The sequence below is a fragment of the Hypomesus transpacificus genome, chromosome 13 (assembly GCF_021917145.1).
Source record: "Hypomesus transpacificus isolate Combined female chromosome 13, fHypTra1, whole genome shotgun sequence".
NCBI lineage: Eukaryota > Metazoa > Chordata > Actinopteri > Osmeriformes > Osmeridae > Hypomesus > Hypomesus transpacificus.
Genome location: NC_061072.1, coordinates 154,660 through 168,787, shown reverse-complemented (window position 1 = coordinate 168,787; position 14,128 = coordinate 154,660). Strand labels below are relative to the sequence as shown.

At 51.2% G+C, this 14,128-nt stretch overlaps 1 protein-coding gene across 1 annotated transcript in view; it reads right to left on the bottom strand.

Annotated features, from left to right (window-relative positions):
• The window catches only part of LOC124476125 (myosin phosphatase Rho interacting protein), a 36,067-nt gene that overhangs the window by 4,419 nt on the left and 17,520 nt on the right, over positions 1-14,128 (bottom strand). The window contains exons 10-19 of the mRNA XM_047033134.1: positions 12,053-12,109; positions 11,394-11,462; positions 10,585-10,674; positions 10,288-10,400; positions 9,694-10,027; positions 9,450-9,653; positions 9,007-9,144; positions 4,601-7,231; positions 1,981-2,128; positions 932-1,049 (exon numbers count right to left, since the gene is read on the bottom strand). Of these exons, the coding sequence (XP_046889090.1) occupies positions 932-1,049; positions 1,981-2,128; positions 4,601-7,231; positions 9,007-9,144; positions 9,450-9,653; positions 9,694-10,027; positions 10,288-10,400; positions 10,585-10,674; positions 11,394-11,462; positions 12,053-12,109 (3,902 nt within the window). The remainder of the gene's footprint in view (positions 1-931; positions 1,050-1,980; positions 2,129-4,600; positions 7,232-9,006; positions 9,145-9,449; positions 9,654-9,693; positions 10,028-10,287; positions 10,401-10,584; positions 10,675-11,393; positions 11,463-12,052; positions 12,110-14,128) is intronic.

Here is a 14,128-nt window from a genome sequence, read left to right as displayed (position 1 = left end):
CAGCTTGAACCCTACAGCCAGCCAGCCTGAGTCCTGCACGCAGCCAGACAGGCCCTGAGCACTCCACTCACGCACCCACCTAGCCCTTGAAGCCTCCAACCACTCACCCATCCACCCAGCCCCTTAACACTGCACACCACCCAGCCCCTGTGGGTGGGGGACATAAACCCACGTCCCCCACCCACCCCACCCTATACCCTCCACCAATGCACCCACCCAGCTCCTGAACCCTCCACCCACCCCGCCATATACCCTCCACCCATGCACTCACCCAGCCCATGAACCCCCCCACCCACCCAGCCCATGAATCCCCCAACCCACTCGGCCTCTGCACAGAGTTTCTGAGGTCACCCAGAGAACCAACCTCGGCCTCGAAAATAACGAGCGGGGACAGTTTGTCGAGTCACGCACATCGCTGTGGGGAGTCTTCCCCTGGCTCTGACGACGGCAAGGCCCATGCTAAAACCCACGCGCTCAAGTCTGCTACGCGGCGCCATCAGTCGGGTCAGTCGGAGCCCAGCTGCCCCACAGGACTCTGGGAACAGTCGCTCACCTCACAGCGTGGGCAGGTGCGAGCATACGAGCAGCAAGCCTGTCAAGTCACAGCTCGTCGCCTGGCTGCCGGCAATGCACCTGAGACTGACGATTCATTAAAGTTATAAATCACGGAGGTTTTTTATTTTTATGTCTCCATCTGTCATCTACTTGTCAAGCAGGAGGGGAGGGGTTAGGTGTTCCCGGGGAACTGACGCGGGCTCAAGTCAGGTAAGCCGAGTCAGCACCTCGGAGCGCGAGTCCAATTTCGAGTGAACGACGTGAAACCCCAAGCACGGCGTATTCTCGTCGCGACAAGGGGAACCGTCCCGACGCTCCTGGTTCTCCTGGGCACTAACGTTCGTGGGGGGGGGGCGGGGGGTGGGTTATAACGTACTCGTGCTGCCTGCGGATCTCCTCGATGTCCGCGTTCTCCGTGTTGTTGCCGGTCTTGCGCGCCTTCTCCAGCTCCTTCTCCAGCTCCGACCGGTGGGCGTTCTTCATCGCCTCGATCGCTGCGGCAACCACAAACAAAGAGGGGCATTGAGAGGAGAGGCCGGCTCCTGGCGGAAACAACCTGCAGACACTGGCCCGTTGCGTAACAGTTTTTATTCCCGCTAGAACAACAAGCATCCGTTTGTCACATGACCAGAAGTGTTTTTGCGGGCTATTTCAGGGATGTGTTATGTTGTCCATTTGGGTCTGTGTTTTAACAAAAAGCATCACACATTTACCTCACCTTAATAAAACAGTCACGAGCATCTCATTAACAACTAAACTGATCCCACAGGAGTGGGGATTGGACTTTGATCTATATACTGTATGTGTGTGTATATAGCTCAGTGGTAGAGCATTTGACTGCAGATCAAGGGGTCTGCGAAATGAATTCATTACATGAAGTCTATCTGGGGTGTTACTGACCAAGAGCATCAAAACAGAGGTTAGGATCTGATCCAAGGCCAGAGATTAATGGACGTCTTTAAGAAAGGAGTGACATTTAGGGTAAGTCAACAACTTCTAGAGCCAGCTTCACCTCTCAAGCACAAAAGGACACTAATGATTTACCTGTCCTATAACTGCCTGCTCTGTAACTGCCTGCTCTGTAACTGCCTGCTCTGCAACTGCCTGCTCTGCAACTGCCTGCTCTGCAACTGCCTGCTCTGCAACTGCCTGCTCTGCAACTGCCTGCTCTGCAACTGCCTGCTCTGTAACTGCCTGCTCTGTAACTGCCTGCTCTGTAACTGCCTGCTCTGTAACTGCCTGCTCTGTAACTTCCTGCTCTGTAACTTCCTGCTCTGTAACTTCCTGCTCTGTAACTTCTTGTTCTGTAACTTCCTGCTCCATAACTTCCTGCTCCGCAACTCCCTGCTCCGTAGCTTCCTGCTCCATAGCTTCCTGCTCCATAGCTTCCTGCTCCGTAGCTTCCTGTCAGAACGACGTACTGACCAGAGATGGTGGCGGCCGTCTCCTCGGCCAGCAGCCGATCCTTCTCCTCCTGCAGGTTTTCCAGCTCGCGCTGGTGCTTCCGCAGGAGCTCGTCCACCACCCTCTGGTGGGACTCCTCCATGGCGGTGAAGCCCCGCTCACAGGTGGCCTGAAGGGCAGAGGACACACAGTCAGCACACACACACACACTGAGCAAACACATACTCTCAGAGCGCATAGACACACAGTCAGAACACACAAAGTGAGCGCACAACACAATGCACATCCACACGCGGCCTCAGCTAGGACCAAGAGTTGTTCCTGACCATGGGAACCAAACCAGGGAAAACTCTAGTGCCTCGACCTGGGCTGAGAACCGCTCCACGGACACAGAGACTGCAAACACGCAGCTAGCTACAGCACGTTAGCCACGAGCCGGCGGTTAGCGGAGGGTTAAAAGGACAACGGAATACTCGAACATGCTAAAGGAATGCGTGGGCAGTAAAGGGGTGAGACCATGCCCGTACTCCCCCGTGGGGTGAGCAGAAGGCCCAGCCAGGTTTGTGCCGACTCTGGGCCGCCGCTTATAAAATGTCAATTCCAACTCCAGTTCATGTCTGGTGTAAATGTCTGAATTCTGGTGCAATTGTCTGAGTGCTTATGCACATAAAACCATGAGCCGTTGCTGTTGGCCAACTGTTTGGGTGGAATGTGGGATTGGAGCCGGATCCACAACCCAACTCGTGAAAGGACTGATTCTCAAAAGGATCGAGCTGGCACACACAAACCCAATGCATCTTCATCGCGAGGCGTAGCCCCAGCCAGCGTCAAACGAGGACAGGCTGCCAGCCTCGCACTAACACCTTTAGGTAACATGGAGAACGGGGGAGGGGGGGTGGGGAGTAATCCCCAACCACCACGCTTTGAAAAAGGGAGCCATTCACCGATGCTATTATAATTACAGTGCATGTTTCCACAAGAGGGGATTTCAATGGCCTTCCGTCTGGCTCGACCCCGCAACCTAGGCCCGCTTCCGTCCTCTATTCAAATACACTAATCTGGAGTGCTCAGTCAGAGGTTCTGCCCCCTTCTCTCCCTGCCACGACCCAGACAGCCAAACGGGGCTGCCCCGGCCTGTTTTCACAGGGATAACTCTCCAGAGCTCAGAGGCCAGGCCCGGGAAACCGACTGTGAGAGCCTACCCCCCGCAGGGTAAACGGAGACTTCCTGCTCTGACATCACAGCGAGCAGCACCTGCAATTTTGTTTAGATACTTGTTCCGTGCGTCTCGGTTGGCGTGTGTGACGGAGGGAGGGAGAGAGTGAAAACGATAGGGGTAGAACGAGAGAGAGCAATGAGAGAGAGCAATGAGAGAGAGAGCAGGAAAGAGAGAGAGATAAAGCAGGAAAGGAAGAGAGAGAGAGAGAGCAGGAAAGGAAGAGAGAGAAAGAGAGAGCAGGAAAGAGAGAGAGAGCGCGCGAGAGAGAGAGCAAGAGAGTGCCAGACAGACACAGGGGCCCCACATCCTGTTTAGGGGTGAGGGGGTTGTGGGTATACACAAATGAGTTCTTCTAAACTATTAAAGACTCAATACAGGAAGAGGAATATATACACATAAACTGTGATCTTTAAAAGACACAGCAGACAAATCTGACAAGAATTATAAAATGGTTCCTTGCTCAAACTATTTGGCCCCACATCAAAAACCCAGCCGATCCGTTGCTGGCAGACACAAGTCTAGCAGTAAATCTGCATATTGAAACTACCTTATATGGAGAGTAATGCATAGCAAACACTTATAAACTAAGCTGAGTGAAAAAAATTGTTTACACAAGCATACATCGAAATAAGTTTAACCATTTGTTTGCACTCTATTTCTGAGCAAAATCATTTTTCCATTTGTCTTAAACCCAAACGAGTAAACGAATTAATCATTTGCAATTCGTTTTGAAATAATATTCACATGTTGTTAACCAGTTAGAAAAGGGAAAGTTTCAGTCTGTAAAACTAGATACAAACAAAGACAAAGAGGTAAACCCCATGCATTTTTCTGGGGTAAAAAAATAAATGAAAAATGATTGATAAAATTCAATTAAAAGACCAGACTCTATTTTCCAAAACTTGTTTTGATCACTTAATTAAAAAAAATGGGTGAACTCTTTGTCTTTGTAACCAGTCTACAACGGCTGAGGAAAAGAAAACATTGTTAAGCACATCAAACTAACACTACAGAGGAACTCATTTCATAAGCAACTTAAACTGGAAAACTCGTCTATATGCTCACACTGAATATGTTGATGCATGTTGGAACTGAATACAAGTTGTGCTCAAACATTGGCTCAGCTAACCTAACTTTCTGACAAGGTTCTTGTCGCGAACCGATCAACAAAATGGGTTCCTCGGCAGGCTACACAACTTAGCATCAACGATCACATGCACTACAGGACAGGGTTAGTCACCATGCAACACTGAAGGATACAGAGTCTACAGAGAGCAGAGGAAAGGCCAGCAGGGTTAGGTAGGCGAGGAGGGGGGTTGGGGAAGGAACGGAGGGGGGGAGGTGGGATGGGTCTGGGGGTGCCACAAGGAGACACAAGGCATCACGGATGGAGAACAGCAAAGGACAAGGGAACGCTTCCACCTTCAGGCTTTCCAGATCTTTCTCGTATTTCAGCCGGAGCGTCGTCGTGTCTCCCTGTTGCTCGCGCCGCCTCATCTCTTCCGTCAGGGCCAAGACCTGGGCCACCAGCTCCTGGAGACGCTCTTTGAGGGTGGAGGGGGAGGACTCGGTGGGCGGTGCTCCACGACCCTCCGGGCCGTCAGGGGCATCTCCTCCCGGGCCGAGCACGCTTCGCAGCTCCTCCATCTCCCCCTGGAACCTCTCCAAGATGTTCCCCCTCTCGGCCTCGTGCTTCCGCTTCAGGTTCTCCATGCAGACGGTGAGGGAGTCGATCTCTTTCACGTTCTCCTCGGACAGCAAGCGCAGAGTCTCGCCCGCCATGGCCACTTCTTGCCGGAGCTTCTCAGCCTCCCGTTCGTAGACGTCCTTCACCTCACGCAGCTCCTTCTTGTGCTTGGCGATCATATCTTGGAGCTGAATGGCCTTGTCCAGGGAGTCTATGGGCTCTCCCTCAATTTGAATGTGTGTTTTTGGTGTTGTTGTTTGGTCGTCTCCTCTTTGGCTTTCCTTGTCTGACAGACGATTTTGAAGGTCTTGCAGTTTGCATTGGAGATCTCTGTTCTGGTTTTGAAGCCAAAGGCAGTTTGGACAGTCGGAGCTGCCAGTTTGAACCTGGCTGGCGTTCGGCTGTAGGACATGTTGGAACTTGAGCCTACTGAGGAGATAGGAGTTGTGAGCCTCCGTCATGGCGTCCGACAGATACTCCGACCAACGTTTCTGGGGACTGCCTGAAAAGCTAGCTAGAATCAAGGACATTAGCTTGCTGTTGGTCGACATGGTGACGGCGGAGGCAATTTGGGTGAACAAACGCACTTTCTCTCGTAAAGTCTCCACAAGATCTTTCAAAACAACAGTGTCGGACACCAACTCAGACATTGTCTCTTCGCCGTCAACCTTCATCTGAGGTGCTCGCCGGCTCACCAAAATCAGAGCACTCTTCTCTGCCACCATCCGCTCGGCAACACGCCTTTCAAAGGAAGGTTCACTTTGTGAGCATCCGGGGCTGACCTTAATAGCGCCTAGCAGCTGGCTCCAGAACTCCACTCCCGCTACCAACATCTCCACCAGCCTCTCACTCACTTCGACTCGCTCCTCTCCTGCAGTCTCAAGGCGATCCGTGCTAAGTAAAGTGCTTCTCCAATCGCTACGCATCTTCTCCACGTTACAGTCTACCTTCACCAGCATCTCTAACACCGTGCTGAGGGCCACCGACTTCATCTTGAGGTCCCCTACTACTTCCTGTATAACCCCGTCGTCTACAACCTGCTTCTCGTCCGTCTGCATCCGTTCTTCATCAACAACATGTGCCGTCGCTTCTTCTCTAGCCCTACTTGCTATCCCCTCTTCCCCTGACCCGGTTTGCGTCGTCCGTCTTTCATTCTGCGCCTCTAGAAGCTTCCGACTACCGACCCAAACAGCCTCCTCACACCTGGTTTTAAGCTCTGCGTTCTGGGCTTGGAGTTCCCTACAGCGCCCCTCAGTGGACTGGAGGAGCTCGTCAGTCTCGGCCAGCTTGGCCTCCGTGGCGGCCAGCTGCTCTCTGAGTCGCTCTCCCTCCAGCTGGGACGGGTCCGCCCGGCCGTCCTCCATGTGGAACCCCAGGCCTCTCAGCGTGGCCTCCTTCAGCTGCAGTCTCCTCTCCGTGTCCTTCAGACTGTCTCCCAACATCTCCAACGTGACCAGGGCTTCATGGAGCCTGTGGGACTTCTCGTTGAGCTCTCTCTCGTAGTACTCCCTGTCGATCGCGCTGGCCTCGCTTTCGGCCAGCTGCTCCTTGACGCGGTTCAGCTCCTCCACGAGCAGCAGGTGCCGTTTCCCTTCCTGCAGGGCGCTCAGCTCCGCTTTCAGCCGGTCTATCTCCCTGTCCGCCTCCGTGAGCTGGTTCAGCATCTCCTGGTAGCGCTGCGTCAGCGCTGCGTTCTGGCAGGTCAGCAGCTCGACCCTCTGTGACAGCGTCCCGATGGTGATCTCGTGCATTTCCGGGTGGTCTTCGATCTTGCAGAGAGGGCCATACGGGTTCTTGAGGCTCTCCACCTTCTGCTTATGAACCCTCCCCAGCATGTCCTCCATGGTCAAAAGACGAGACTCGTAGTTTCGGATGCTTTCGCCTGCCTTGGCTAAGCTCTTCTTTATGGTTTCGTTCTCCGCCTCCTGCTGATGCTTCCATGTGTCCAGAAGCTTCTGACAGCTACCCTGTCTATCCACTTCCTGACTCACACCCTCAAGTGATCGCAGGATCGTAACTAACACACTTAGGGTTAGTGGCTGGCCTGCTGTTAATTCCTCTATCTTAAGAATCCTGTCTGCGCTATCGTGGATGACAAAACTAACTGTTTTCTGGACAAGGTCGGGGGGAGGGATTTCCGGACTGGGTGTTTTTGGGGGTTCAGAAAGGGAAGGTTCCTCGGCGGAGGTGTGAGAAAGCGAGAGGCCAAGCTGTGCCTGCATATTGCGCTTTTTCAGTTCTTGCAGCTGCAGGAGCTCTTTGGTCTCCTGGTACTTCTTTGTCAAGCTCTGAGCCTGAGAACTAACCAGTTCAGGCCTCTTCATCTGGGCCGCAACATCGGCATCCAGACCGGTCGGATGCTCCAGCTTGGAAAGGGGACCAGAGAGTTTGTTAACACACAGCAGGGGGGGGGGGTGAAAAAAAGAACTAGGCCTAAAGGTTTTATGAATTACTTGCCCCAATTTTCAGATTTGCATGAAAACATTTACCATATTAAATTTCGTCTTACATTGTATGGAATTATGTAAATTAACTATTAAGGATTAAAAACAAAAACATTACAAATACGTATCCATTATAAGATAGTATATTAGAGGGCTGGAGAGAGAATAAATGGCCTTTGTTAGTAAATCACAAGAGATCATGCACATTAAACGGTTAAAGGTTATTTCATGGGGTAAGTGATGCAAAATTAGTACTAGCTAGATGGTTTATTAGGAGATGGGAGGCACACTGGGTTGTACAAAAGAAAGAAAGCCTTGTATCTACTTTTCTAACTATCCAAAAAGATGAAAACTATTGCATTGTTATAATGCCAATAAAGCCAAACTACGAAATCCTAACTGTGAAATTATACTCTCATAATACTTAATCAAAATTAAGAATGAAAAATTATTTCATGACATAGCCTAATCATATGCACAATTAATATGCACTTTTCTATGGACTGAACAATGACCTGATATTTTGAAACCTACGCCCCTTTTTCAAACGCAACAGAAAACATCTGGGTTCCGTTAAACCCTCAAGGCACCCCATCCTGTCAACCGAAAACTATTCTACTCCATCAACCTTGACAACGATCTGCCCTCAATCTTCTCATAACTATAAAAGCGGCGAGATGATTCTCAATCAAGCACAACATTGCTCTCTTGCATACACACGCCAACTCTCACAGGAGTGTGCGCACACGTTTCTTATTTTCAACACAAACAAGTCGAAACCTCACAGATTCGAGCCTTTGTGTTGCTCACCACCAGTGCAGTATATGGGACACACAAACTGTGAAAAGTTACTAGTCCACGTACAGCAGTTGAAATAAGAGGATTCATTTGACCACCATGCATAACATTTCAAACAAGACAAGGCAAAAATTCAAGGTCCCTTCTCCAACCAGACATCTACACACAAGAGACCACACCTAAACTGTTGGCATCCAAAGAACCCCTGAGCTTTCATGCCTTGACCCCAGCACAGAGACGCCATCATCAAAGCCTTGTGTTAATTATTATCAGTAATTGAATGCTCAATCCAAAAAGTGCCAGCATGAGTTTCATGACTTCAGCTGTAACGTAACGAAGCACAGCGGAAGGAGATGAGCGAATAGAAGTTGAGGAAGACATAAAACACAATATAAAAAAATCAAAAGATCTTCCATGTTTCTTTTCACATGCAATGAACTCATGCAGTGGCTCGTCTTCGTAGCCGTTTTGTTTTTTAATCGCAGCTCTGATGTCAGTTTGTTGTTGGATGTTGTCTTATCGATAAAATACAACATGCAAAGAAATGTTACATAATAGGAGAGGAAATGGCTCAGTTGGAAACGTAGGTGTGAGCTCAAACAGCTGGCCTCCATATAATATGATACATAATAAAACAGCAGAGCGCTGGGAAAGGAGAGAAAGATGGCAAGGGCAAGATATGGAAGGAGAGATGAGGAAGAGAGAGAGAGAGAGATGAGGGTGAGAAAGACGGGGGTAAAAAGGGAGGGAGAGAGTGATACGAAGAAAGATGGACAAAAAGAGGATGGAGGTGAGGGGGAAATACGGTGAAAAAAGAGCGATGAAGAACACAGAGAAAGAGAGAGAGAGAGAAAGAGACAGAAAGATGAGGAGGTAATCGATAAACTGTGGGCTCTTACAGGGGAGATGTATCCCGTGCGGACGTGCTGCTCTCTGTCCAGAGCCGTCCTCAGTTGCAGCTCCAGCTCCTGCTTGTGCTGGTTGGAGTCCAGCAGCTGGTGGTGACAGCTGTCCAGCTGTCCCTTCAGCTCTTCTACCTGGGAGAGGGAGGGGCCAGGCGTCAGCAGAGGGAGGAGGACATGCTACAAGCTCTCGCTAGAGTATACAGTGTTGGGCTGCTGGTCTGGGCTCTACAGAACACCAGCAATCAGATTGACACAGGAAATGTACACTTGCATACTATCCCACACTACTGGCGTACTATGAGGAATGTTTATGAAAATGTGAGATTATTATTATATTTTAAATTCTCTTTCACTCACTCACTCACTCACTCACTCACTCACTCACTCACTCACTCACACACACACACACTCTCTCTTACACACACACACACACAGACCCCTTTCTTGTAGCTCTCCAGCAGTTTCTCCAGCTCGGCCGTGTCCCTGGTCTGCAGAGCCGACGGCAGGGGGACCCTCCTCTCCTCCCGTATGGGCGTGTTCTCCACCTGCTGCCAGTGCTGCTCGATCACCTCCTCCACCTTCTGGTGCCTGTCCACAGACGCCGGCCCCGCAGGGCCCTCCCCCGGGGCCCTCTCCCCCCCCTCCGCTCTCAAAGTCCATCCGGCTGCCCTCCCCCGCAGCCGCCGGCTCCGCGGAGGAGCCGGTCACGGACTCGTACCTCTTCCTCCTTTCCTCCCTCCGACGGCTCCGCTCGGGGTCTCCCGGGTCGGCCTGCAGGGGCTCGGCCTCCTGGGCCCGCTGCTGGGCCATGGCCTGGGCGATGGGTCGGAACTCGGCCCAGTCGAAGGTCTTGGAGCGGCCCTCGCGCCGGCGCTCGCGCGCCCGGCTCTTCTTGGGGCCCTGGCCGGGCTCCCGCTCCGCGGAGGAGGCCTCGGAGGAGGAGGGGAAGTCGTGGGTCACGTCGGGCCTCGACAGGGCCTCCGAGGGGGCGAAGGAGCCGTGGTCCTCAGTGGAGCTGGGGGGGAAGGTGGTGGTGGTGGGGGAGGGGCGGGCACAAGGCACAAACATGAACAACTCAAACTCACAGGGCTATACTGTATAAAGTGGTGGTGGGACAAGTCAATATTGGTGAGTCAATATTGTTTCTTTCAAGACAGAAAACGATACTTTACACGGCAAGCTACCTTTCGAGAAAACACAGAAAAAAAACAGTTTCATGTATTTTATTGTTGTCAGATTTTGGCGCTCCAGAGAGCAGGTGTGGAAGATGCTGACCTGGCCACATCCGGGGCTGTGGAGGAGGGCCTCACGTTCTTCATGACCGCCAGGATCCAGTTCCTGCGGATTCCTGCCGTCATGGCCGACAGGGTGTGCACGCCCTCCTGGGTCTGAAGGAGAAGACGTCTAACACTTCACGATCTTTGCAAACAAATAGCTGTGGACGTGTAGTAACTTCACAAGTACGACCAACAAGGCTAATCAGCTGTAGCTAGCTTCAGCTGTTCAAAGCGGGGGTCGCGGTGGCTCAAAGCTGGACGGACGAGCTGTGGGGAGGAGAGAGAGGACACTCACGTGGATCTGGAAGCCGTAGTTGCGCTGAGCCTGGTACTCCGTGACGTTGTAGCAGGTGGACAGGTCGATCTCCCCGTCCAGGTCTGAGGCCTGAGGACACAAGGAGTTTCTCACACACATGCAAATATCTGGTCTGCTGACACAGCAGAACCAATATACACATACGGTACTGTGCTAAAGTCTCAAGGGAAAATAAAAAAATATATATAAAAAGTTAATTCATAAAAACAATGACAAGACTAAAACATGTTCAACTTAGCAGTTTTTTACTGCCGCATAAATACCGTATAGACCAAATGTATTTTTTAGACAGTTATCACGTTAAGATCATGGACTTTTGCACAGTACTATGTGTATATATTTAAAGGGGTCATAGAATGCAAAACCGAGTTTACCTTGTCATAGTTGAATAACGACAATTCGGTGGGTAAAATGGACATACAGTGAATATCAAAGTCCATTGACACTTCTTTCCTATCTAAATATCACAATTTGAAACTGCCACTGTAAAACGAGCGGTTTAAAAAAAAAAGCCACCGTTGTCATTCTATGACCCCTTTAAAGTCTTATCTGAACGCCGCTTTTACAAGCGGGACTATAACTTGTACTACAACCACCGACTATAATCACCCTTAACACTCAAAGAAGACATGGAACCCCCCCCCCCCCCCGCATCTCAAAAAACAACAACACAGTTGATGTTATTGGATTTGACAGAAACAAGCCAATAGCAGTCATGCTGACAGAAACAGTCAAACGGCATCAGTCACTGCGGGGTCCACGAGAGTGTTTGGGAGGTGAGACTCTACCTCCTCAGCGATGGAGTCCTTGTAGTAGCGTAGACTGTGATCGGTCAACACGAACCAATACTTCTTCCACTTCAGGGGGCAGCGGAGAGGAGGGGGAAGGCCAATGGGAGGTCAGAGAGACAAGGTTAGGACAAGCCGCAAGACATGAAAAAAAGGCAGAAACAGGTTTGCCCGATCGATCCATGAGAACGAGGACTGCTTTTGAGCCATGAATAAAACGGAACTGATGATAAGCAAATTGAGATTTGGAAAACCTTTTCAAACCAGTATCCGACGAGTATTAACTGGCAGCAGTCAAACAGGCAGTCTAACAAGAACTCTCTCCATCCCCCCCATCAGTGAATAACTGCACACTTGTCTACATAAGGTCCATCTTTAAAAGACCTCGGAAGCACCTCCCTACTCTTTCAACTGCCACCCATTGAAGCTCCGCCATCAAAAGCCCCCCCCAAAGGCCATAGAATGCTACAGACATTCTCGAATTGCTTGAGGTGGACAGTTCAGATGGCCCTTTGAACTGGGGGGGGGGGGCCTGGTGCTTTCATGGGTTCTGAGGAGCCCATCGTGCGGAGCCAGGCTCACGTCACGGGGGAGACGGCTGGCCGTGTCACGTTTACTGCTGGTGCGTGCGTCCGCGTGCGGGGCGGAAGGTGCCGTACCTGGGCTTGCTCGTCCAGCTTCACCATCCAGCCCTTCTTGAAGTTCAGTAGATCAGGCTGTAGGAGGTGGAGAGAGAGACGGACAGAGAGAGAGAGAAGGGAAAGGGAGAGATAGAGAGAGACAGGGAAGGAGAGAGAGAGAGAGCGCGACAGGGAGTGGTGGAGAGACGGACAGGAGGACAGACAGACACAATGGAGGGACAGACAGAGGGATAAGAGAGAGAGAGAGAGAGAGAGAGAGAGAGAGGAGAGAGAGAGAGAGAGAGAGAGAGAGAGAGAGAGAGAGGAGAGAGAGAGAGAGAGAGAGAGAGAGAGAGAGAGAGAGAGGAGAGAGAGAGAGAGAGAGAGAGAGAGAGAGAGAGAGAGAGAGAGAGAGAGAGAGAGAGAGAGAGAGAGAGGAGGACATACAGACAGAGACAAACAGAGACAGGAAGGGACAGAGAGAGAGAGAGTCAACAGTTTGCAACAGTTCCTCATGGCACTCTCCAACTCTGGTTATGACATTGTCCCACAGGGATGCAGTGCTGTGCCCCGACTCTCTGACCCCCATGCAGGACGAGCTGGGAGATGCTAATCACACAGGTACCAGGTGACCAACGGCAAGGCAACCACTGCTCTACAACCCAAGTCACATGAGCAGCATGACAACAGCCAACTCACCTGAACCTACTTCGCTGTCTGGAAGGAACGAGGGTTAGCTGAAGCACTTTTAAACCCGACACGCAACACACTTTTCTGCACTTAATAATCATCGACTAAGTTATATTCTAAGTCTTACGAGATAAGATGAGAAACAATTGGTCTCTGACTTCTGGGTCATCCTCGAAATACAAAATAGTTAAGGATTAAGAGCAGAAAAAAAAAATCATTCCAACATGCACAAATAAATAGAAGTGGGCCATAACTCTGATCTAGGGTCAGATCTTGCCTCCCCGCACGTCCTCCTCTACCCTCGGAGGGGTACGAAGGAATCTGAGCCCAGACCAGTCGTTGGAGACCGCCCCTATCCACTCTGCCAACTTCAGTGTCCAGTATTGTCGCCTGATGTGCTACCACACAGTGGAGGGCAAAACACGCACACACACAAGTACCCGCCCACCGCGCACACACACACCACACGACGCAGGCATGTGAACAGTGCCTTGGGGAAGCAGTGGAAGTCTGGTGGCCTCACACGCCCGCACACCCTGCTCATTCATAAACACACACAGCAATACAGGCGCACTGTTACAGGGCATGGCTGCACACAGAGAGAGCAGGAGGGTAACCTGAGAGGAGGGACAGGCTGCACTGCCCCCAGCTGCCTGGAGGACTGCACTACAACACACACACACAGCAGTCACACACACAAACACACACAGCAGTCACACACACAAAACAGACTAGTTAGTCTCAAGGAATAAAGAAAGTTCAGCGTTGTTTTGGTCGTTGTTTTTGTTTAGAGTTAGGGCTACACGCTACAGTATCAAAAGCACAACTTTCCCACAGATACCAATAATCCCTGAACCTAATCCCGATAACAAATGATGTATTAAACCAAACAAACCTAATTGTTGTTGCATTGTTTCCCCATTACAGTATTGCCACACCAACCAGATCAGGGTTCAGGTTTCCCCACCAAGGAGCCATAATGACTTATTGCCGACAAACAAGATTGTTAGTTACACAACAGTTAGTAATAACAGAGGATTTTCTCAATGGCCCCTACCTCAGACCAAACCAGCCCCCCTTCCCCATGCCCCCATCTACCCACTCCTCCCCCCCAGGTCCAGGCCCTCTGGTTCCCCCTAGGTTAACCCCACAGCGGAAGTGAACAGCAGGTCTATTGTCTGGCCCTTCAGACGCAACTCCTTCAACCCACACGCATACGTTCACACACACACCTTGGGCAAACAACATCGCCTGATCGTTTGGCGGCACTCCCCCCAACCCCCCCCCCCCCCGAGCCTCCAGTACTTTTGACCAATGAGAGGCCAGCCCAAGTCACCTGGCGCCTCCCCAAGGCCAAACTCTCATCCGCTCTCACCCTGCGGTCAACGACCGTGGGCAGGCCTCTCGCGACAGACACTCCCCTCC